General features: G+C 38.4%; 2 protein-coding genes across 2 annotated transcripts; one reads left to right on the top strand and one right to left on the bottom strand.

Moving 5' to 3' along the window:
- Positions 1-1141: 1141 nt before the first annotated feature.
- On the top strand, positions 1142-11838 carry ccdc172 (coiled-coil domain containing 172). Its single transcript, XM_051380809.1, has 8 exons — positions 1142-1315; positions 1596-1681; positions 3333-3449; positions 4058-4223; positions 5485-5586; positions 6398-6500; positions 11328-11415; positions 11700-11838. Exons 1-8 carry the CDS (start codon positions 1237-1239, stop codon positions 11733-11735), a joined length of 777 nt encoding a protein of 258 aa, XP_051236769.1. The 5' UTR covers positions 1142-1236; the 3' UTR covers positions 11736-11838.
- Positions 11839-14535: 2697 nt separating this feature from the next.
- si:ch1073-126c3.2 (uncharacterized protein LOC555816 homolog) lies at positions 14536-19611 on the bottom strand. Its single transcript, XM_051380820.1, has 8 exons — positions 19326-19611; positions 19157-19197; positions 18883-18985; positions 17110-17132; positions 16853-16961; positions 15231-15343; positions 14991-15105; positions 14536-14830 (listed from the first exon to the last, which is right to left on the bottom strand). Exons 1-8 carry the CDS (start codon positions 19366-19368, stop codon positions 14661-14663), a joined length of 717 nt encoding a protein of 238 aa, XP_051236780.1. The 5' UTR covers positions 19369-19611; the 3' UTR covers positions 14536-14660.
- Between the last annotated feature and the right edge of the window lie 5446 nt (positions 19612-25057).

Below are 25057 nucleotides of genomic sequence, written 5' to 3' on the forward strand. Positions count from 1 at the left end.
CACATATGCAGAGAAAGAGAGAGAGAGAGAGAGAGCGAGTGGGTTCATTCAGAGATGGGATGAAATATCTTATTTGAACGTCAGTGAATAATCCTTTCTTGAAAAGGAAGCCATTAGGTAGGTAGGATGAGTGAATCCCGCAATCCGGAACAGTCACTTTTCAAAACGACTTTCAATTTGGTTAAATAGATATGCCACAGGCCAGTGTCCGCGGCTACTCGCAGGGCATGACTGGAAAGAGACAGAAAATGGGAACAAATGAATGACAGGCTCAGGCTACTATCTGGGCTAATTGTCTGCTTACAATTTGATGACTCTGCTGTTCTAAAGTCTCCAAAGGGAGCCTTGCCAGTCAGGGGACGGCTCAGTCTGGTGATTTATGAAAAGCCTCAATCAATATGTGATATTCATTTTGCAAATGAATGCCAGAATGATGTAGTCCTCGGACCGTTTAACGTTTCACACTATAATGTGGTTCATGGCACCGGATCAGAAGCGCTTTCTGTCCCACTGGTGAAACAAGGAAATTGGTCAAAGTGAGGAATTGTGTGACAAATGTAAGTACGGCGGCGGGTCTCAGTGGATTACGGTGGAGAAGGCTGACTGAGACAGCGCTTGATAATGCTCAGCACTCAAGTGACTGGGGACTGATCATTCAGAGTGTAACGTGACTGCTAGTGACCACAGTTAGCGACCAAGGCTGTGCGTTGTCAACAGCAGACACAGGACAGGAATGGTGACTCCAAACAGGCTAATGTTTATCTGATAACGCACATCACAATTCACACCGTGTCCCTGTAGGCAACTGCATCTAACGAGCCTGAAACTAACACCGCCAGTACTAACGTTAGAAACATCCAGGGTTTTAGCTAAGTTAATGCTACGTGCCTCCTTTTTGATGTTTCACGTTACGTTTTTATTTTTTATTTTAGTTACCCGTTTTATAAAACTGTACATGTTAACATTTCGACTCTTTCACAGTTATATCTAACGTTATATAAAATAAAATACCGAGGTTAGTAACAGTAATAGTCTTGTTTTCCACAAAGACCAGACTAACCGGTGTCAGCTGGCTGCCAGGTGGGCGAGGGGCTTCATCTTTAAATCTGCGTCATTGGCATTACCTTAGCTAGCTAACGCACCTGGCTAAGTTAGCTAAAGCTAACGTTAGTGAACCGTTTATAGAAGGATCTAATTCAATTCAGTTTTGGTTATTAAGCCAGCTATTGACTTAAAATGAGTTTAGACACACTCTTTAAAGAAATCCTTCTATCTGAGCAACAGTTAACCGAACAGACACACAAATTAAAAGAAGGTGAGTTATGCTTGCTTAATGCTACTGACATTTCAGCTGGCAAAATAAGCTAAAGCTATCACAGCTATCAGCTAACATACTAAGTTAGTTACAGTACAATGCTACCTAGCCTGCTCAGTCATATAAAAACTGAAGGGACCCTTCCATCTTTATCCACTCACATTTCATGATATATTTTATTAGATGTATTTCTTTTATTAATGTACTAATTTGTGACAAGTTGCTCAGTGTGGCAGTCTTCTTTTGCAGCTTATTAGTTAATCACTGATCTTTATCTCAGTTAAAATAGCCATCCTCAAAAGCAAAGAGAAGATCAAGAGCACCACTGAAAACTACGAAAAGACCAAAGAGGAACTTGATGAAAAGGTGAGGCTGCATTACAGTGTGTGTTTCTTCTTTATATGTTGCTATTGTATGAATTATTAATACATTTTGTGTCTAGAGGAGAAAACCCTGAAAAAAGTGTAAATTAATTGGTTGTCTGAGTACTTAATACAGTTCAATAGTGTCATTTTAACAGGTTTATTATTTACTTGGTTTGAACAGGTTTTTACCAAATATTAACAGGCCCATTGTTATTGACGTTGGAGGGTTCTGGTAGGGTTTCACCAATTTCAATCCAGGTCAGAGTGAGCCAGTTTACTTAAGTGGTGAATGTGAGTGTCAGATGTTTGATGGTACTGGTGATTTATGGTAGTACAGTCTGATATGGGAACATCCTGATACTCATTTGCATGGTGGCATATATGTTGTTTGACTTTGTGCCTTTAGATACAGTAAGTGTTCGTCTGGGGATCTTGCACAAGGAACACTAATATCATATACTGTATGAAATATTGTTTTATATTTTATTTTTGTCTGTGGTGTCAGGAGGGAAATAAATATTTTTGCTGTGCATACAATAGAATACCTTTATAAAGCAGATAAATTGTTATTGTTTTTTGTATTGTAAATGTATTAAGTATACTTTGTTGTAAAATAAGAATAATAGCAATATTTGCTTTACCTTAAGGCAGCATATGGTATTCATGGTATTGACACATGTGGTGAAGAAGTGTGTATTGGCATATTGATCAGCTGATCTGCTTTATGATTGAAAACACTTAATCTCTCCCATTCATTTCATCAGCTGTGCAAATTGCAAGTGCCACTGTAAAATCAATGGCTAATTTCCACCGGATAACATTAGTGAAACCTTTTAGCATGTGTGAGATATGATGTCAAAGGCAGCTCGTTGACCTCTCAGAAATATTGCTAACTTCTTCCTGTGCTTGTCAAAGTGGGCATCCGATCAAAAGAGCAAATTAACACCATTGTCTGAGTATTATCTGCCCGAGAATACACAACACAGATACCTTTTCTGGCCCTTTAGAACAGAATATTGAAACTGTTTACATCATAGAGATATGCAGGGTGTGTTTACAGCATAGTGTGTTTACAGCCCTCATGATGTAACTTCTTACAGTTTATGAGAGCTGTCTTAAGATAATTACAGTGTTTAGAAAACTTGGAAGCTGATTGTGCTCACTGAAAATGTACTGTGCTCCTCCACTACCATATAAGAAACAATAAACTCACTTCCTCCTTGACAGCTCAAATAACACACTGAAAACTGTACTGAAAGTCATGCCTGAGGCATCTTTTAAAAAGCACCCCCCCCCCCATGAATTTACCTTCCTACATAATTTGGCAATTTTCTTTTTTTGCCGCACTGTATAATTACATAGAATGGTGACAAAAGAGGGATTAAACAAGAAAAGTTTGAAAGTGAATGGCAGAAACCTAGACACCCACATCAAGTAATCAAAGAAACCCCCAGTAAGGGTGACTAACATGTCAGTATAGAGCACATAATAATTGTGCCAGTTGCCCATCCTAGAACTTTCATTTAATCAAATCTCTCCTCCTGTGGGATCGCTAACATATCCCTCATATTTAAAGTGAGGTATGTCCTTCTCTGTACATCTGTCTGTCATATTGTGTGTCTTAACTGCCCACTCAACTATTTGTGCTCTAGGCTCAGCAATTGTCTGCTATACGGCTGCAGTGTGATCTGATAAAGAAATGTGAAGACCAGATGTTGAAGCAAATTGAGGAGCTGCTGTGCCAGAAGAGCTGCCTCAGGGAACGTCTAGTGGGTTGAAGCCTGAATCAATATTTACATCTCAAATCATAGTGGTTATGTGCATGAATACCTGGTCAGCTTATAGTCTAAACTATGTAGACATACAAATTGACTTGCACCCCTATTTGGAATGTAAGCTCTCTAATCAGTTAACCATCGTATCTCAAAACAGCAGCTTTTTGGAGTGGTTTTCACTCCAGCTGTGCCTTATTTACTCTATTACAGAGTTTTTTAAAAATGATTCAGATTAATTATGTAGTGTCCACTGTAAACAAACCATGTGTAAAATAATTTTTCTGGCAACCAACTAATAATAAGCCAATTGTTTCAGCTCCTGACCCAATGGAGTGTGAATATTTACCACAATTCTTCAAAGGGCTGTTATAGTTGTCAAAAACTGTTTTTAGCTGGTCCCAGGTACACACTGTTGTAAATCTGTGGGTTTTTTTTTATGTTTTGAAGCACAACTACATGGAAAAGCACAATGGGCACATAGAAAGGGAAGTGGAAGGGAGCACAAGTGTAAAAGAGAGTAAAAAAAGTAAAAAATATTTCACAAAAGTGAAAAAGTATTGGCTACGGTAAGACCTTCAAATAAAGATTTCTTTTCATACCAGGCCAAGATAAAGAGGCAGTCTAAAGAAGAAGAGGAAAACTTCCTTCAGGAGATCTCAAGGTTCAACAGTGACTTCAGTCTTCGAGTGAACAGAGAGATACTGTACCAGGGTCAAACACACACTGAGACCTTGGATCTGCAGAGGGAAGTGGAATCATTGTACAGAGGTCATAAACTTTTAATTATTCTGTTACACAGTAGACACAGGTTATACATTCCAGATGCAGCTGCTCATTTTAAAATAATTTCTTTCTTGGTTATTTACTATAAGTAGATAAGTCATAATAATAATAATAATAATAATATGTCAGTGTGATTTCAGGAAGAGTCTGGTTTAAATTTATAGATGGAGGAGAGAGAATGAAACTGATATCAGAAATCAGTAATTAGATTCATAACTAAATGGAGTGAAAATGAATATTATTCATTATTCTGTGATCTAAACAACATCCTTGCATTAATCAAACAATCTTAAGAGAAGCTGGAATGTTTTGGGAAGAGTTTGGAACAGTTTATCATAAAGGAAATGTTTAAAAAAAAAGAATTTTTTAAAAATATTATGTTTTGGAAATGTGTCCATATGGTCTCTACGGTTGAATGCATGTGTATTGTATGTGCTAAGATTTAGTAGGTACCTGGTATACTGTCATGGAAACGACAGTATCTAAACTCTATCTCTGTATCATAGTATCTACAGAAATATACAAAGAGAAAGAAAGAATGAAAGAACTACTTGATTAAACACAGAAAAAAACTTAAACTCAGTCCTGGATTAAAATGAATAGGGTTACATTTTTCCACGACCTGGTTTGCTTTATGTCTTCACAAACTAACCAGCAACTAACCCTCATTTCATGATGATATTTAAATTCTTTGCAGTTCGCACTTGGCCTCTGAAGCACTAATAAAACTCTAGTTGTGAACATACTACCATTCATGTGTGTGGTAAATTAATTCGCAATAAAAGTATGTATTGGAAGTATAAAAGTTGGAGACACGTGTCTCACCAAAGCAAAGTTGAGTTAGTTGGGTGAATGTAGTTTTTTGAAGACTGAAGAAAGGTAGGAAAGCAATGCATAGAGTGAATTTACACTTGCTTAGTGTATTGATTACTTGTACAGAAATTGCAGTGGCAATGGTTTATGGAAGCCCAGTATATTGTATTTTTTAAAGCCTTAAACTTTTAATGACAAATTATACTTTGATGTGGTTTGAACCATTTTCTGGGCTCAAGGGAACAGTATTTTCTGATTGTTTGTACAGTTAAAGTGAATTTATAAAAATGCCCACATTGCAGTCTTTTGAAAATAAAAGGTTTTCTTTCGTTGAGCAGTACAAATTCAATATTAAGCTCAGCCCTCCTGGTGGGTTTTACGCTGTCATTCTGGAGGACTAAGTAGGATACGTCTTTTCTTCCTCTACAATCAGAGATGGAGCTGATGAGCCGCGCGAACAATCACATGAGCTCCATGCAGGATGAGAAGAGAGAGCTCCAGCTCCAACTACAGGGCCTGGATACTATCCAGAAAGGTTAATACCAAAAGTTCATTTTATGTTAGATGATGTGTTATCGGTACACTTTTCACACCCCATATGCAGCACTCTCAACACACTTTGCAGGCCCCTTTGTTGTTTCATTCACACTGGCAACAGCATTTTTAACATCTGCTGTTTGAAAGTCAACTAAATTCTTTAACTGTGGCAAAGTCGGCAAAATTTCGGTAGGTGGTTGTATCATGAGTAGTTTGACAAGCTTGAGTTTAGCTTAGTTTCTGGTTTCCTGACGTGAAAAATGTGTTTTTGATCTGTGTTAAAGGGGCTTTACTCACACATACAGTATACAATATGCATTCTCACCTGGAAGCTACCCAGTAAAAATACAGGTTTAGGCGTGTTCAGAATAAAAATAGCACTGCATTAAAAAACGGAAAACACAGCATTGCTGTGGATGTGTTGCTACAAGTACTCGTTTGAAGATGAAATACTCTCCAGGAAGTCCAGTTTGAATAATAGATCCATGAGTTTAAAGTCTTATCAGAGACCAAAACACTGCACAGCAATTTATAATACTATGAGACAAGATTTGACAACTCGGTGCTAACGTTGGTCTGAAGCCAGCTCTAACTGTCAGTCACAGAGCATCCCCTGTAGACTTGGCGAGTTCAAGTGCCTAACAGTGAGAAAATCTCAAGGTTATGGTGGTGTTGGGGGACCTGTAAAATCCAAACTTTGTGCCATTGCCTCAGCCACCTCAGCAAATGTATAAACATTGCACCAACAGCATGTGTCTGTTTTGTTTGAGGAAAGACTTTTGTGTTTGATTTATTACTCTTGACTACAGACCTGGATCGGCAGCTGAATGAGGCTGAGGCAATGACAGAATCTCTGAGAGTGGAGAGCCGGTTTGTCAGTCAGAAACCTTTCACTGACAGCACCTGTCTGAGGTGAGTTTCATCAACTGTCTGGATGTTGAGGGAGGGTATATATATATATTTGGACACACAGACTCAGTAAACAGTACCTGATTTACAGTACTTGCAATAACATCGCACAGAGTATAATTCTTATGAGACAAGAGTAAACAACAAATGCTGCAGCGAAATAAAACAGGAGGAGAAGAAGAAAAAAAACAATGTTCCTTTAAGAAGCTTCCAGATATGTTAAATATTCCTTGCTGAGCAGCTGTGATTAGTTGAGCATTCTCTGTCTTTTGAGAACTGTCAGAGGGCTTGGGGTACAAAAGTGCTCTGTGGTTTTCTACACTATAACTGATAAAAATTCATCTCAGTAGTAGCACTAATAGCTGCGGTCACTCTTGTGATGCTAAATGCATTTAGAAATGGACAAGAAGAGAATCACACTGTTAACAGCACGATACAAAACAGGATTCTGCAGGCCCATTAGATAGGTGTTATTTACAAAGAGCAGAACTGAATCATACTGTGAGAAGTGCTGAATAGACCAGTAAGCCCAGCTCCCGTCTGTGTTTCTCCCTCTCTATCCTGCTGGCTGGAGTCCAAATCTAGAAGTGTAAATAACAGAGCATTAAGACCATTTGGCTTAATTAAGGCTTTGATCTGCAGTGTATTTCATTCAGTCAACAAGTGGGAAAAAAAGAAAAGGAGGCTAATGTGATTGATGCGGGGAGGTTTGTAAGGGAAAATGAATAGGAGTTGAGAGTTAAGCATTTACACTGAATGCTTATCCAGCGTCTTACCAACAAATAAATACAGTTTGGTTTATTGGCATCATACGTCATGTTTTAACTGGAAAAATCTAACTTTTATATGTAAACATCCACACTTTTAACTGAGTTGAATATTTGATATGATACATACATTACAATACAGTTGTACTGTATTGAATTAAATATACTGTATGTGGGGAAGTTTTATTCAGGTGCCTCTTCCATATTTAAACCGTAGAATGAACTATATGCTTCAGCTGTGTCTATACACATTAGATACCTGCCTCAATGTTTTTTTTCTTTAGTTCTTACAATTACTGGTATTGTTCATTTTACTGTTTAACCGTAGTGTCTCGTCAAACCATTCAGTGACCCCTTGTGCCCTATAGAAAAGCATCTGCATTAATGTTTGTCCACTAATTTATTCCACTTTTCTGAATTGTCACACATCGGTATCTTAGATTGAGGCATCTAAACATAGAACAATGGACACAAATGGGAATCTCAGGCAAGCGTTTGCTCATCAAAATGCAATATGAACTAGTTGCAGAATATGAATTGAGGACCTCCTCTATTGAAACATGGCTGGTAGGAGAGCACCGGTCCACCTTGTTTCCGCACAAAGAGACTTCCTTTATTTAATTAAAGACTGGAGATCAATAGTGTTCCAGGAAAGAAGGGTCATTGTTATTGCTGATGCCACTACTTTAGATAATGTCTGCTTTGCAATACTATGGATGTGAAGTGATTAACAAATCCGCCAAACCTATCTAGATGATGATCTCAAATTTTGAAATCCAATTTTTAATATGTATTTATTTATTGTAACTACTTTCAAATCACATCTTTTCCAGAAGTGTTCTTAAAGTGCCTGTTATTAGGCTGAGGTACAAAATAGGTACACGTAATAATCCTTTCCTTCCCTTCCATCTGTTTGTTTTGCCCATCCTTATTTTTCTCTGTCCATTACTTATTCTTCGTGTTCTGCTTTTGCCTTTTTCTGAGCCACACTCCCTCTCCCAGAGTTGCCTTAAATCATGCGTGTGGGTTGCATGTCCTGTTCATCCATCAGCCTCATTAAACATACTAGGGCCTTCATTACCCCCAGGCTTATTAGCCTCAGGAAGTGCTGAGGATGTGGCTTCGGAAGGGGGAGGCCTCCTCTTAGTCATTCTTATGATCATCCATCCTGAACTGAAACCATCAATCCTGTCTTCATCCACTGCACCGTCTCTTTAAAACGCATATTTAACTCTCAGCTCATTGATTGTTGGAAATTGAATGCATGTCAATTTGAATGAGAGCTACAGTCATTTAAAAAGTGTTCAGTGTGCAAAACAGGGTGGCTGCTGGTGTAGATTGTTCACTGTCACGCAATGGAAAGATACCTGATATATTCAGTCTGTGCTTAGGATTGATGATTTAGGAGTTGTATGTATTTTTTGATGTGTAGAATTTTCTTCATTGATATATTACTGCTACATTATTTGTGAAGGCTCATTTGAAGATGTCATCGCACTGCAGAAATCTCATATTAGACTGCAGAAACCACCGATATCCAAACTGCCATCTCGAGCGTCTTGCTGTTGTTCTACTGTTTGAAAAACAGTATGCTCGCCTTAAAAATCTGATTTGTAAGTTCCATATAGAAGTGTAAAGGGTAAAACACCGCTGTTGGTTTTGAGACTGCGAAAATCCAATTTTACCTCAGTTGTTTTATTGTTTCATTAACTTCCAATAAAAGAAAGATAGAGGCTTGTCTCAGATTCATGTGTAGTTCAGAAGAGAACCTCCAAACACCTGCCATAATAGTTAAATCACAGCCAAGGCATCAACTACCATGGACCCAAGTCTAATGCTTTTACCAGATGCAAGCTGAACTGAGTAATACAATTTTATGTATGTCTATGACATTATAGTGTGAAATATTTACTTTGCTACCATAGAAGTAGACTTTTTTAAAAAAAAACAGAAGCAATTGATGCATTCCTGTGGTGTTGCCATAAAGTTTATGTATCTGCTTACCTCTGTGTACTTTGGAACCATCCTGTTTTCTTTTTATGGCAATGTCTGATGTAATGTATGTAATTTCCTTGTTGAAATACATTATAATTATTAAATTTTCTGAAGAGAGATTGTTACAGAAGTGCTGACAGAATGTTAAGACTGTACTTAAAGATAACAAGAACGGCACTCAGAGATCAGAGACCAAGGTGTTTTCATTGTACAGTGATGTTTGAGGTGGCGTCTGTGCATTTCTATTCAGTTCCTTAGATACAGACACCGCTGGTAGAATTGACCTCAAAATGTTAACGAAAGTGAAAATGTGTGTAACCACCCGGGGATTTGGATCCGCTCTATAATGTAATGGATTCTTCCTTGGCCCATGCTACACCCTTCGACCAAGTTTCATGAAAATCAAGCCAGTAGTTTTTCTGTAAACCTACTGAGAGACAAACACACAACACATAAAAACATCACCTTCTTGGCAGAGGCGATATCTTTAATTCTTTCTTGCTTTCTTGCAATTTTACTGCAGCATATAATAATGATAATGTTGTCTCAAGTAGCTTTACCAAGGTAACAGAAGTCACAGTCTGCGTATACAGTATTCTATCATTTCAGATTATTATAGTTGTAACAGTAGTGTAAACACTGGAGTATGGTAATCATGGTCATATTCAAACAGACATTGGACTAAGGATAATCCTGAAACTGAAGCCACATACCTGGAAGCTTCCAACCAGCCTTGAGATTTGCTCAAATTGGGGGATTTCAATGTGAGGGAAATTTATAAACTTGATTTATTGCTGTCAGTTCACTCTGTGCTTAGTAATTTGTCCCTTGGGTCCTTCCGTATTCCTTCACCCCTGTACAAAAAGCCCCTTAGGGACAACATACAATAACATAGGACCTGACAATACTCACTGCAGCTTGTTAGAGCAGGACTGCAGGTCCACCAGTCTACTGAACATCGTTTCAATTGTTGTTTCAGAAACAACATTTTAAAACTTTTTACATCATTAAAGTAGGTAACTTTTATAAAAATAACTCATAATTATTTAAACTTTCACTATATCCTGACAGTAGTACACGAGACAGATAATCTGTAAAAAAAAAAAAAAATCAGGCTTGTTCTAGTGCTCCTAGTGGCATTTGCACAAAAACAACCAGAGCCAAGAAAGAAAGAAATCTCATTCCCATGTAATCAAATACAGACTCAGCAATCAACTATATTCAAGCCAGCAGCCCAAAGCATCTTTCCATCTTTCTTGGCTCTGATTGGTTGTTTTCGTTCTTACTTGGTGGATTCTTGCAAATGCCATTAGAATCACTAGGAGGAGCCAAAGGGGCCCAGTTTTTTCTTACAGACTACGGTCATAGTGAAAAGTTTCAGCAAATATGACAAAAAGTTATTTTTATAAAAGTTACCTACTGCAGCTTTAACCGAGCAGGATTACTGTAGTTGCCTGAGTCTGGTTTCTTTTGCTGTTTGGAGTCATCAGGTGCACCACATAATGATGCAGCATGTTTGAAAAAAGGTCCACATTTCAAGTTTTCACTAAACATCAAGAAGTCCCTATTTCCTGTTAGCTTGCAGTAGCTTACAACAAATCATCCTAGATATTAACTCAACTGTCAAACCACTCCTAAATATTGCCTGTTAAAACTGTAAACGTCTTAGTTAAACTGTAAAAGCCTCATCCAGAGTATTGCTAGGAATCAAGTTGTTTTTGTGCATGTAAACATACTGACGTCAGGAACATGTCTGAACATATCAAACCGGTTTAAATAGAAACCAACAATTTTCTTAATCTAGTTGTTTCTAAGAGTTTGGCTATATTCTGTGTCACTATCAGAATGAATACTAATGTTTTAGTTTCAGGTAGTTCATTTGGTTTGGTCTATTTTCCCCAAAAACAAGGCAACATCAAGTATAGTGATGAAAAGAAAAAACATCAATAGGTTTAAACTCAATTTATCAAACCAAAAATGCTGAAGCTTTTCTTTACATGTTTCTTTCTTTCTTCCTTTTATTCCACCACTCATTTAGTTACTGACATGGGTTTCATTTGTTTACCAGGCTGAGGAAGGAGCTGGAGATGCATAAAGAAGGAGAGCTGGAGCTTCTGAGAGAGGCGCTCAGCTCGGAGATACAGCTCCTGAAGTCAGTAAGTTTCTGTGTTATGAACAAGGCTTTTATTTGAGCTTATAAAAACAGAGTTATGGACAAAGTTATTCATATCCTACGAGAATAAGACAGGACTATTTGCATGTCAAACCAGGGCAGAAAAATAATCTATTTTAAATACAACTAATGTGGAGTACATTGTCATTTATTTTCTAAATGTTATCATGGGAAAAGGAAGTTCAAAACTCATTCATATTCATGCTCATTCTTTAGTGGGTTCTTTGTAGGCTTTCATTCAATTTTTCTTTCTTTTTCTATTTGCAGAAGCTGGACAGCAGCCAGGGAAGTGAGCAGCATTAGGTTTGGCACAATGATAATACAGGAAGGTTTCATTGGTTCACTGATTGTCTCTTCTGTTATAAAACGTGCATGCTGGTGAATAGAATAGAATAGAGAGAGAAAGAGAAGAAAGAACAAATGGAGTGAGATTATAAACTGTTCTTTAATATTTACTTTGAGGTTAGTCAGTATGGAATTTGCTCTTTGCATATAACCTTTAGTCAGTACACAGCCTGTCTTTAAAAGATGTAAGTGATGACACTTACACACTGTTAGTGGAGGAGCTGAAACAAAACAAGAGATACTTATTAAACTGATAAATGTTTAAAGTGACACATTTGTTTTCTTTTTTCCTCTTTCATTCTAAAGCCCAGACTATACTGACAATTTTGTTCTGTTTCTACCTTCAACCAGTTGTTTTTAATGAGACAGATTGCTTTTTACATTTAATGTATTAGCACAAGACTAAAACCTAAACACATGCTCATACACAGTGTTTCATTGCTGACAAAGAAAGGAGGCCTTCAAATAAGTGATTTAATACTGCCCTCTAGTGTACAAAGAGTAGCATGGCTATAATAGGAGTGTTGAGTCAAAACTGAATGTTACACACTGAATTAGCATTAAACAGCATGTAATGTCATGTTTTTCTTCAATATTGTATAATAGTTCAATCACTGACATTGGACTGGAAATGATGTTTTAGACTAAAAGCAAAAACTCATTGTCACTGGTGAAGTGGCATATATTTTTGCCAGAAAAATTAACACAACGGCCAAAAGTATGTGGGCACCCATATGTGATTCACATATGTCATTCCAAAAGCATGGTTTTTAATATGCTGTTGTGTATGATTGTTTCAACCTTCCCCCAGAATGGCTCAAAGTGAGGTCTGACATAGTCAACAGTCAAGAGTTACCAAACAATCAATCAATGCATTTTGTAATAAACAATGAAGAGACCAAAATACAAAATATCAAAACAAGTGATAAATAAGGTCTGATGGGCCGGCCAAAATCAAAAGAGAGAAAACACCCAGACCAGCCCGGACAGGGCCGTAGTATCTGGGTTTTTCCTTCTACCTTAAACCTAAAAACCTTAAAGGAACCAAAACTAACTAAGAGAAACAAAAACTGAACTACGGGTCCTGTCAGAAGATCAAGAAACATCATAACAAACAAATCAAACAAAAGTCTACTTCACAAGGACAAATGCTGCATGCTCAGGGCTGGAAAGTGGAACAGAGACTGAGCCAGAATCCCTGCCCCCCTCCTTATTGGTTCCCCCTCTAGATGAAACATTAGTCCAGAGTTTATGCACCTCATGAGCAGCATGTAACAGTGTGTTCTGGGAAAGCTTACCACTACATATTGGAACCTGGCTGCAGGGATTCAGGTGTTGGATGGGGGTTGAGGTCAGGGCTCTGTGCAGGCCAGTCAAGTTCTACCACACCAGACTGGACATTTCTTTATGATCCCGGCATAGTCCTGTTTAAACAGGAAAGGGGGTTTCCGCAAACTGCTGCCACAAACAAAGAATCACTCTAATTTAAAAAATATAATATGCTTATTCTTCCAAAGAGCTACGGAGCTCGATTGATGAGAGACAGCAAACGACCAAACATTTGTGGATAGGGTTGTCAGAGATGATTCAGATGCTAAAAAGATACATGTGCAAGGGAAGGTTCAGCACATACAGTACTCACACTTGTTCTGGTGAAATGTGAGTCAGATACCCACAAGAAACATACAGAAAATACATTTTTTTTGTCTGTTGCCACCCAATGGGATAGGTGTGACATTACAGTCAACCACTGTTTATCCCTCAGCCCACAGATATTCTGTAATTGATGATTAGACAGTCTGTCGGCCTACACCAGAGGGTCATTGTGCAGGTCGTTCTCTCTCTGATTAGAGTGATTCCTAATAGAATGATGTGGAATGTCAGTGGCTACCTAATGAGATCCTGCAATCTCATTGTGACTTTTTAACCTTGACCTCAGTGAGCTACGTCTGGATGTGTTACTGTAGCAAAAACGGAGAGCAGACAGAACAGCAGACAAAGCAGTCCATTTGGCAGAGTGGTTAACCTCATATTAACTGCTGCTCTGGTCCAGTCCAGGCCACCAAGCACATAAATAGTGAGTGACTATTAGTGAAATGAAGTCAAACAGAAAGCAGTGAAGACAGCAGACAGACACTTGCAGATGCATCCATCCTCTTGTTAATGTCAATGCAGCGATGCAGAGTACCATTGCCACCTGTATATAAACTTCAGTGGCTGCTGAAGTGATACAGTTGTGTTTCTAATTTCCTTATTTCCAATCAAAGAGAGGACCATAGGGAATTCCCCAGGATACTAAAAAAGCTACTCTTGAGAGTTTCTTATAAAAGTGTTTTTCTTTGTTAGCTAAAGAGCTCATTCATGAAACCTAAGAACTGTGTTCCTTTAACTTTACTTTAAAATACTTGCTCCTGTCATTACAGGAGAGATCAAAATCTTAAAACACTTCCTGTTATCAGTGTCCTAAACTGTCCTCAGGGGACGCAACTCAATACTTGCTATAGATAACAGAATGACCTTTCCTCTGGCACCACCGTCAGGCCAAACTTTATATTTCTTTTCCACAGTAGTGGTTCAGTGTACCTCACAGAGCTGCTATTGGCTATTGCATGACGTAAAAAGTGGGACTACAATATCTGTATCAGTAGGTAACAGTCAAAGGTAGACACTGCTGAAAAGGCACTGCTTACCTTATCTGATAAGGGCTGGAACATTTTTAAATTGCATGTACTAACACAAATGTCAACAAAGGAAAACATTCAGGTTAAGGAACACTTTTATTCTTTAAACTTGAAGTCAAGTTTAACATACAGTTTACTACTATTAGCGGTACTTGTCAAGCTTCATTTTTCAGTGAAAATTAGGACTTTCTCACCACAACATTCATCCACATACAAGACAGGCATACTGTGGCTCTCCCTGTACGCCTTGATTCTTCAGCTCAGTGGTAAAAACCTCAATGATTGTGCCCTGCAGTTGGCTGCTGCTCTTGGTTGTTAAGCAGTCTTGAGGAAAATACGCTGTCTTTGCTCCTGAAACTTGAATAGATGCTTCTGGAAATGGAGAGTAGGAAAGTTCACAACTTAACGTCCCACATAAAGTGCCACTGTATAAATATATAAGAAGTTTAACACAAAGAAAAGTAATCAAACTGAACAGAAGAAATGAAAAGTACACTGGAAATGGAATCAGCTTAAAGTTGGTTAGCCTTACCTTTGCACTCAGCCAGCTTGTTCCCTCCTATGTACTGGCTGATCCATTTATTTCCTGTATGATTACCGCATTCCTCATACAAACGACCCGTCCTCAACCAAGCAAAATCGTAACCCTGTGACAGAAAATTCTAATATATTACTCGTCCTTTTTTCCTTTTTGCACAGATCTATTCAGAAAGTTAGCTTCTAGTTATTACAGGTTTTTATCAACAAATTTAAAATTGTATGTACCACTTACATTGTTGCACAGAGGTTTGCAGTAGCGCTTATTGGAAACCGTGACGCATGCCAGCGCTCCATTTTCGGGAACTTCGGGTTCAGGGCATTCCTTTGGCTCAGCACCTTGGCATTCTACAAATCAATTTTATTTAATTTATGAAAAATATAAAACATTTTGAGTCTATATATCATTTCTATTGTCATCTGCAGCCCTTCTGTTTATCCTTCAGACCTAAGACCTACACTGCACCGGCTCTTTTATTAAGGTCCAAAGAATTCCACATTCAGGGTCCAGTGTGTAACTGGATATAGCTATATAACTATGTTTTTATTAGTGTATAATCACCTAAAAATAAGGTGGTCATGTTTCTGTTACCTTAGAATGAGCCTTTTATATCTACACCTTCCATGGAGTCCACCATGCTGAACTGCCATGGTTCTACAGTAATCCAGAATGAATGAAACCAAACATTGGTTCTAGATAGGGCTGTCAATATGTTTTGTGCATTTCACAGCCACCGTAATTTGTCCTTCACACCTGTAAGGTTGTGGGGTGGGGTGAAGCGAGGGGGTCGGAAACTACCTCGCTAGATGCCACTAAATTCTACACACTAGTGATTTAAATTTGAGGAAATCTGGAACTGCTTGCACAAGGAGCACAAAAGACACCTCTGCAATTACTGATGAACACTTTCATCAGCAGAAATGACCTCTCAACATTTAATTTAATCAGTGATCAGAGCATCTACAGAGAGTATAGTAATACTCTACCTGCTAGGTAGAGTTCACTTAATTCAGTGTTAGACTTTAAGTTCTTTGACCAATGTGATAAATTTGGTAAACCGCACTACTCTCCATGAGCACTGAGTGCAGTCTCATCTTTAATTGACTAAGTAAAAAGTATCAGCTGTCTCTCAAGTCATCATGGCTTGTATGATTTATTGGAAACAGACTGAATATGGCAGACTTTTTGGCAGGTACCTGTTGTGGGACTTCAGTAACCTCTCCCTCAGTAAAAGTTGCTTAGACACACACAGTGAAACATTTCATTTCTCAGTTGTGTTGTCACACACTTAAAATAACGATCTGAGCCGGTCAGTAGCAAAAACAAGCACTTTTAATAAACGTATTTTGGTGGTACGCAGTCGCACCTAAGGACTGCGTTGTAGCCTGTTTTGCAGCTGCAGGCGGCAGCCCTCTCACTCACTACTAGACCAAATTCAAAACTTGTTGTCCCCAACAGTCACTGACACAAAAACGTGGGAAAGTAAGGTTGAAAAATACTTATGTTACCATTTTGTGACTTTGGATTTAGTGGCATCTAGCAGTGTAGCTGCAGTTCTCAACTCCCTTGCTTCACCCTCCATTCTACGTCTGTAGATACAGGAGCTCATTGTAAGGTAACAAAAACATAATTCCTTATATTCAAGTGATTATACACTTATGAAAACATAGTAATGGATATTATATTCCATTTCTGCCAATAGATCCGGAATGTTACACACCTGACCTTTAAGCCTAAAATCAGCTTTTGAAGGAGAGAGAACTGGACAAAATGTCTTCACACTCGGGGTATAAAACTTCACACAGATTAAACAACAAGAACACACACAAACACACGTCTCTGGCTCATCCTCCTACCTTTCAGATGGTGTTTGTGCAGAGAATCAGCCAGATTCCTCACAGAGAGCAAAAGTACAGCTGTCTGCTCTGCACTCAATTGCAGGTTTTCACCACACTCTACTGCCACCTGTTGGTTAGTATCAGACAGTACAGCTGTTTTGTTCCCCTGACAATGTGGTATGATATGAAAATGAATGAAAAATATCACATGCTGGATTAATAACTCTTAGTTCGTTGTTTACAATAAACACAATGTGCATTTGTGTGTATGTTACCTGGAGATGAGTTTCATTTCGAACTGCAGAGGAAAAACACACAAATACCATGCCTGTTATATCCAACTTTTTATCAGTCTTTTTTATATTTTTTACTCTGTGTATATGTACTCTGCCTCTCTCATCTCCACTTCTTACAAACATGTCGAACTGTGAATCTTTGTCATAAACTGTAACAGGGGAATTTATTGACTCAGTCTCTGGGGGCAAAGTTTACTGAATTGGCCAAGATTGGAGTTACTGGATTTCCAACATTTCACAAACTCCCACTTCTATCCAATGATGAAACATGAACTTTGGCTGTGCAGAGGTAGATACGTTTTGAGTGCTGTTCCATTTTATATTTGTTTGTGCAGTCTTTCAACTGACATACAAATGAGAACATTTCCGGGAGTTGTTGTCGTTCAGTTTCTGGTTTCGTCTCATAATGTGTACCTATGTAGTACATGCAAACTGATGTTATTAGCCTCTGTGGCCTTTGACACCTAGTAAGATGTCGACTTTATTTACTTGATTTAATTTCTTATTTTGATTGCTTTTTATTGCGTGGTTATTATTTTTACTCATGTTTTATGTCTTTTCATTTTATTGTTGTATTTTATATGTAATTTTGCACCTCATGTGAGCCGTTATGTCTTTTATTTATGATGTCTTATTTATTCTCCTGTACAGCACTTTGGTCAACTTTGGTTGTTTTAAAGTGCTTAACAAATAAAGTTGGATTGGATTGGATTGGATTTGTACTGTTCGTCATCACACTGGATGACACTGCAACTTTAGCCCATTATAGAGCTAAATGTTGGTATGAAATCTAGCACAGTCTTGCTATTTATCCTAAAGGCCTAAGCCCTACTGACTTTAAAAAATAATAATAATTAAAGTACAATACAGTCTCATATTTAATTCAATAGTAAACAGTATCAGCTGTCCGCCCAACTTCTCAGTGCATGTACAATTCAGGCACAACAGCAATCCTAACCCTGGCTCATCCGAACCAGACTGAATATGGCAGATATAGGAGCCTTGGTAGCAGGGCCTAGAATTTCGTAATTTTAGTGGGAAAGGCCACTTGGCCTTCAGTGGAGCATTTTGTTAGAGGGCCCAAAGGCCACATGCCAGGGTATAAAGTTAAAGAGTTAGAGTTAAAAAATGTGATTTTGATTCACTTAGGCAAACCCATTTCTAAAAGCATTTACGTCTTTTTAATAAACAGAGTAACACTAAAAAATAAAAATGTTATCCCAAAATAATTAAATACTCAAATTTAGCCATTTATTATTATTTCCTGTGAACCTACACACACATTGACAATGCTACTATCAGCATTACCACATTATGGTGCATTACATTCTGGGTGGGGGTCACATGATACACCTCCTTATTTACATTTATACATTCATTCTGCTGCACTCAGGCTACTAACAGCTATTTCCAACACAAATTTGTTGTTCTCAATGTAGCATTTGGTCGGTTGGTCCTAATGTCTGGCAATCAAAAATATGCAGAAATGAACAGATCGTGTCAAACACAAATACAGAAATATAGTCTGTTGAGATTAATTAAAGTATGTCAAATGTATTCCCTACTCTGAAACTCTTCTCTGTACCACCTCATCAGCCTTAAACATTTCAACTTCCCAACCTAACCCCACCTTAACCCCAAAATCAAGAGTGAACAAGAGGAAGAAGGCATAACTGGACAAAATGTCTTCACACTCAAAGTCTAAAACTTCATACAGATAAAACAACATACACAAACACACATGTCTCTGACCTTTCAGTTTGTGCAGAGAATCCGTCAGATTCCTCACAGAGAGCAGTAGTGCATCTGTCTGCTCTGCACTCCATGACACGTTTTCACCACACTCTACCGCCGCCTGTTGGTTAGTATCAGACAGTAAAGCTGTTTTGTTCCCCTGACAATGTGGTATGATATGAGAACTAAAATAAAAAAAAAATCACACACACCTTCGAACAAACACAACGTGTGCTACATTTATGGGCATGTCACAACAGCTTTTCTGGTAGGACCAACAGTAACAGTTTACCTTGAGATTATGAATCAAAGTTTCATCTGCGGCGGACAAGACTGCAAGCAAACAAACACACAGCCTATTATCTCCAACTTTTTATCTTTCCATGACTTTTTAGCCATATGCAGTATACATGTACTGTGTAACTCATGATCAAGCAAAACATATAAAACTGTGAGTTTACCTGCAAGTGAGCAAAGCCAAATAAGTGCTCCCTTTAAAGCCATGGCCACTGAATTTGAATTTTTCTGACCCAGAACTGGAGGCAGAAAGCTGTGACAGGAGAATTTATTGTGGTCTGCAGCCAATATTGGAGTCACCGGTTCAACATTTTACAAACTTCCAGTTAAAAACTCCCACTTCTATCCAATGATGGAACATGAACTTGCCTGTGCAGAGGTAGATACGTTTTGAGTACTGTTCCTTTTTACATTTGTTTGTGCAGTTTCTCAACGGACATACAAATGACAACATTTCCCGGAGTTGTTGTCTTTCAGTTTCTGGTTTCATCTCATAATGTGTGCCTATGGGGGAGCTGGTAGTGCATGCAAACTATGATGTAATATGAACTTTGGCTGTGCAGAAGTAGATGTCTTTAGGTTTTGAGTACAATTTCATTTTATATTTGTGAAGTTTTTCTGCAACTGACATACAAATTACAATATTTCCAGGAGTTGTTGTTCTGGTTTCTTATAATGGTTTTCTAATAATTAATATTTTTTCATTGTGCTCTATACTGTATGTCCCTGCTTTGTACTGATGGGGGAGCTGGTAGTACATGCTAACCAATTGTATTACCCATTGTACTGTTCGCCTTCACACAGGATGCCACCACTATTTCTTAGTTGTGAGCCCATTATGGAGCCAAATGTCAGTATGAAATCTACACACACACACACACACACACACACACACACACACAACAGTCCTTCAGACACACTGGATGACTCAGTGTCAGTCAGTAAGTTGTGCTACGAAGGATGACTGCGTAAATAATTCACTGTGGATGTTATTCATTATGGATGTCTGACAATCTGGGAGAAAATGAATTATTGAAGCTTTTAGGAAGACTGATTGAGCTCATTAACACAGAGAATTGCCTTTTTATGTTTGATTTGAGGAACAAAGATTAGTCCTAGAAATCGACCTCGAGAGCTGTCATTATCATCTTACCAACATTTCCTCTCACATGCCTTTCTTTGCCTTTCTGTGTAGAATTTTCCCCTTGTGATCAAAGAAATAATTATAAGTGGCGTTTTCTTTAATGTGGTGATGATATGTTATCCACAGATCCATGCAGCATACAAAATTCAGTTGATGATTACATTTATTCAATGAATTAAAAAAAAATAAAAAATGAATAGATGGCAGAGTTGTTGTGGAAGCTTGTGTAGAAGCCTACTGTTTATTTGCATCAGCCTTTATAAAATTTTGCAGGAATGGCATCTAATATTATAGGTTTGTTTTCATTAGTGTTTAATCACCTGAAAATAAGAATTGTTTTTATCATTAAAACAGTAGGAGTGGGTCCTCTTCCACGGAGGTTGCCATGTTGAATGTAACTGAACGAGCTTGGAAGGCTGAGCTGTATTCAGATGGCCACTCTATACACACTACACTACACACTGGTCCTTTAAAGTAGAACTCCATCAATTTTACACAGTCTGAACATACTAAAGTTGTATAACTTTGTTGTGGCTCCAGAGCAAGCTGTGTGAATGCCTCAAGTAACATCACTTGAGGCATTCTATGTAATACGGGTTTCAGGTTTTGACAAGGAAGAAGAGTGATTGGAAGGAACAGGATTTGTCTCTGGTTCTGGTGCATCAATGTTGATTATAAGTCTTACAGTGTTATAGGAGTGCAATGCTGAGTTGGTGAAGTAGAGTTTTTAAGGTTTGTAGAAGCGGCTCTTGAGGGGTGACAGTTTTGTGCCAAATGTTGTCAAATATAACACATTCATTTATAGTAAACATTATGTGTTAAATGGAAATGAACACGTATAATTTATTGATCTGTTATGGCCACTTCAAGTCAGATTAAGACATGTATTTTGAAAAATCTGATTTCATTTAGAAATTTCTATTCAGTGTCTCATGTAATGTTTTTGAGTTAAGATATCTTCATTTGGGTCTTTTCTAAACAAATATTGCTATATGTGATTGTTAGCGATTAAATCAGCATATATTCCTGCCACGCCTTAAAGTCTTTATGCCAACCTATGAATATTTCTTTAGATCAGCCCCTGAAGGTTTGGTTCGGTTTAAAATATTATAAAATATTATATACAAAAGTTCCCTTACCTAAATAGTAGGCTACATTACATTCCTAAACAACATATGAGTTAAGCTTAAGTTGATTTTGCACTTCCATTAGAGCAGAAGGGCCTTAATTCAGTTTTTGGGAACTAAAACTACTTTGTATAGAGAGACAAAAGGATTAGATTTAGTCTGACTTTAACAGCATCCAAATATCATACTTGTCCAAAATATTCTCAAAAGGAAAAACAATAACAAATGGACCTGCCCCAATAACAACAAACACTGCTGTGCCTGCGCTTCATTACAGATTTAAATTAAATTTGTGACATGCAGATTTGCAGACCATGATGCAGATGGTCTGGAACGTCTGACTTGGCGGCCTCCCATCTTTCTCCAACCGCCCACTGACTCCTGTTTGATGACTTTGACCCTTCCCAGGAGGGTTGGTTGGCTAAGGTTAAGGAATGATGGTCATGGTCATAGTCACAGTTAAAGCTGCAGTAAGTCATTTTTATAAAGAAAATATTTTTTTGTCATATTTGCCAAACTTTCCCTTTATCCTGACAGCAGTACATGAGACACATAATCTATGAAAAAAAAATCAGGTTCCCCTGGCTCGTCCTTGTGCTCCTTATGGCATTTGGAAGAATCCACAGGGCCTGAATAAAAACAACCAATCAGAGCCAAGAAAGATAGTTGTCTGTTGAATCTAATTTCTAGGGTGTCAAATACAGACACTTTGGGACCCTGGGAATGAGACTCAACAATCAAGCTTCCAACCCAAAGCATCTTTATATCTTTCTTGGCTCTGATTGGTGTTTTTCATCCAGGCCCAGTGGATTCTTGCAAATGTCTTTAGGAGTGCTAGAGTAAGCTAGAGGCTTTTTTATTATTTCCACAGATGATTTATCTTGTGTATAATGTCAGAACACAGATGAACATTTCATCTGTGTGTCTGTCTGTCGCTCTCTCTCTCTCTCTCCCCCCTCCTGTGGGAGAAAAAAACCACCAAAAACCAGGGGGGGGATAATGTGTTCGTTTTAACAGGCTCTCCTTTCGTTTTTTTTAACATCAGTGTAACATGTTCTATTTGAAAAGTGTCCTGAGATAACTTCTTTATAAATTGGGCTATACAAATAAAATTGAATTGAATTGAATTGAAGTTGAATTGAACATTTCAGCAATAATAACAAAAAGTTATTTTTTATAAAAGTTACCTACTGCAGCTTTAAACAACAAACTGCCCCTGCTAGGAGACAGCACACATACCACAGTCTGTGCTGCAAAAACTATGCATAAGCTGTTTGTTAGAACCAGTGCCCAATGCTGTGGTTTTCTGAAGAGGACAGTGTACAGTACAAAGGCACACACTCACTAGTCACACATAAATACATTTGAACAGTGGGCCAATCTACAATAATACCTGCACACATCCTTACACACAGTGCACATTACTACAGAGCCAGACACACCTACAGAGGCCCTTTGTAACTGTGTGGTATAAAAGTGATGAATGGCATGTATGATAGCAACACACTCTCCTCTCTGTCTAACCTTTCTCAAATATTCGTGACATTCTCCCCGCGGCGCTCCTTGTCTAGTACCTCCCTCACAGGCTTTGTGCTGAATTAGCCAGCCGTGGAAAACGGCTACTCTGTTGTCAAATGATTCACATGGTTGAGCCGCAGAAAGCCGAGCAGTCAGAGCTAATTGGTATTCAGGAAGACACCGCGCTACCTGTTTCAAACACTTTTCCTGTTTGGGAGGATCACTGCGCCTCCAGGGAAAGTTTGAATGCAATCGCAGCTGATGAATAGCTAATAACGTCTATTAGCTCATTTTAATTACCCCTTTGCTTTTACCATGAGGCTGACTTATTTTCTTAACACACAGAGGCTGCAGCAGTTGCAGATCATTTTAAAGATACAGCACACAGCCAAGTATTTTAAGTATATGACTGATGTGCAAGTGATTTGGAAACAAGGGTTTAACACTGATATTCAACTCTTGAGCTCTTAAAAATAAAGCCAGACTGATCTTGTCAGTTGAAAAAGGCTTGTGAAGGGAATGGAGAGACAAGCAGGACAGTGGAAGTAGGCCCGATAACTCCAGCTGTGCACTATCAAACATTTGAAGCACAGCAGGAAGCTCCAAAACGAAGCTTTCTTCTCCCTGTCTCGTCTAACCTCGTACAGTAATTGACAAACCGTAGCGACAGAAATGTCTGCTGGTGGGATGAGAACATTCTATGAAAAGGGTGAATATAATAGTTGACAGCTCCACTCATCCTTCATCTCCTACTCTTCTCTCTCTCTCCCTCTATTGTTTAGTGTACACAGATTAGCCGAATGTCAGAGAGGCGCCACTTACGGGGAAAGTGCAGGAGGAAAGAACATTTTAAATTAAAGACCGTGTTCGCTCTCCTTGCTCTTTCAGTAGATCCCACTGAGTGAGCCTGTGCGACTGGTTCACACAGTCACTTAGTCACTCAGTACGCCGATCAGTCAAATGAGCATGCAGATTGCTCAACACCTACAGGAACGAAGAGAACATCCACGTACCGCAGCAACGGCACAGAACACACACCAGATGGAGGAAACTATTAATTTATCAAATATTTATAAGATGCAAATGTGAATAAAAAATGATGGTGCTGTCCCCAAACACCTGTTTCCCTGCCGGCTTACCGAGCTCTTGTTTACCACCTGTCTTCTCACACACTTTCCCCCGTCCTGAACACCAGCAGGTCTGTATGTTTACCCCGTGTCTCACTGCTAACTGCTTCTACAGCTTGTTGGCTAGCTTTCTTATGCACTACACACTTATTTTCCTGTAAACACACCTGTTTATTCTTTGCCTTTCTGTCTGCATTCCTTTCTGCCAGTCACTGAGGCCACTGTATTTACCTCCCTGCTCCTTGCTGCCTCTTTGTTTACCTCCTGATTTCTTACCTGGATTCTGCTAATATCAAATGTTATGACCTAATTGGCTGTTAGTATGCTAATGAATGCCTGTGCACAAAAGCTACTTGTTTACTGTTGCATGCCTGGATGTCACCTGATCTTAATGCCAGAATGAGGAACTGCTCACCATTTGATTTTCCTTCTATTCCAGTCCAGTTTTCTACAATGTTCAAACTTTTCTGCATGAGTGATTTAAGGTCATTATCGCTACTTTCTGGACCAATGCAGGAAGTAGTGTCATGTTCATATACCGACATATACCTACACTGAAGTTGTGGTACTGATATTATCATATTGTGCTGCCTTATATTGTTTGTTGCAGTGCCCCATTTATATTGAGTATTAGAGTTGAATTCAACAGCACCACAAACTACAGCCTCCAACATAAATTAGAATCAACAACTTTCTGAATCATAAAATAAGTTTGGAGGAGACAGACCACATCCTTACTCATACAATCTGTCAACTTTGTTTTTTGTAATATTTAACCAGGAATAGGTATTGTTCCTTTAGATACATGGAGGCTACAGACTGAAAAGTTGTTTTGGAAATGCTCATCGTTGGAAGGAACTCACAAACAGGGCTGTGTGGGTTACTTTGAATATGTAATTTCATATAATTACTAATTACCTGTGTAAAAATGTAGTCCTGTGACCTAATCCAAGTATCACTGTATTAAAGTAGCGTAAGTT

Source organism: Dicentrarchus labrax, unplaced genomic scaffold (assembly GCF_905237075.1).
Source record: "Dicentrarchus labrax unplaced genomic scaffold, dlabrax2021, whole genome shotgun sequence".
In the NCBI taxonomy this organism is placed as follows: Eukaryota; Metazoa; Chordata; class Actinopteri; family Moronidae; genus Dicentrarchus; species Dicentrarchus labrax.

Bases quoted from the DNA above. Each gene is read 5' to 3' on its own strand.
- ccdc172 (XM_051380809.1), top strand. From the start codon at position 1,237: ATGAGTTTAGACACACTCTTTAAAGAAATCCTTCTATCTGAGCAACAG. The intron at 1,316-1,595 runs GTGAGTTATGCT...TCTTTATCTCAG, and splicing joins GACACACAAATTAAAAGAAG to TTAAAATAGCCATCCTCAAA. The intron at 1,682-3,332 runs GTGAGGCTGCAT...TTTGTGCTCTAG, and splicing joins AAGAGGAACTTGATGAAAAG to GCTCAGCAATTGTCTGCTAT.
- si:ch1073-126c3.2 (XM_051380820.1), bottom strand. From the start codon at position 19,368: ATGGCTTTAAAGGGAGCACTTATTTGGCTTTGCTCACTTGCAG. The intron at 15,344-16,852 runs GTAGGAGGATGA...ATTGATTTGTAG, and splicing joins GCACAAACACCATCTGAAAG to AATGCCAAGGTGCTGAGCCA. The intron at 15,106-15,230 runs GTAAGTGGTACA...TTTCTGTCACAG, and splicing joins GCAAACCTCTGTGCAACAAT to GGTTACGATTTTGCTTGGTT.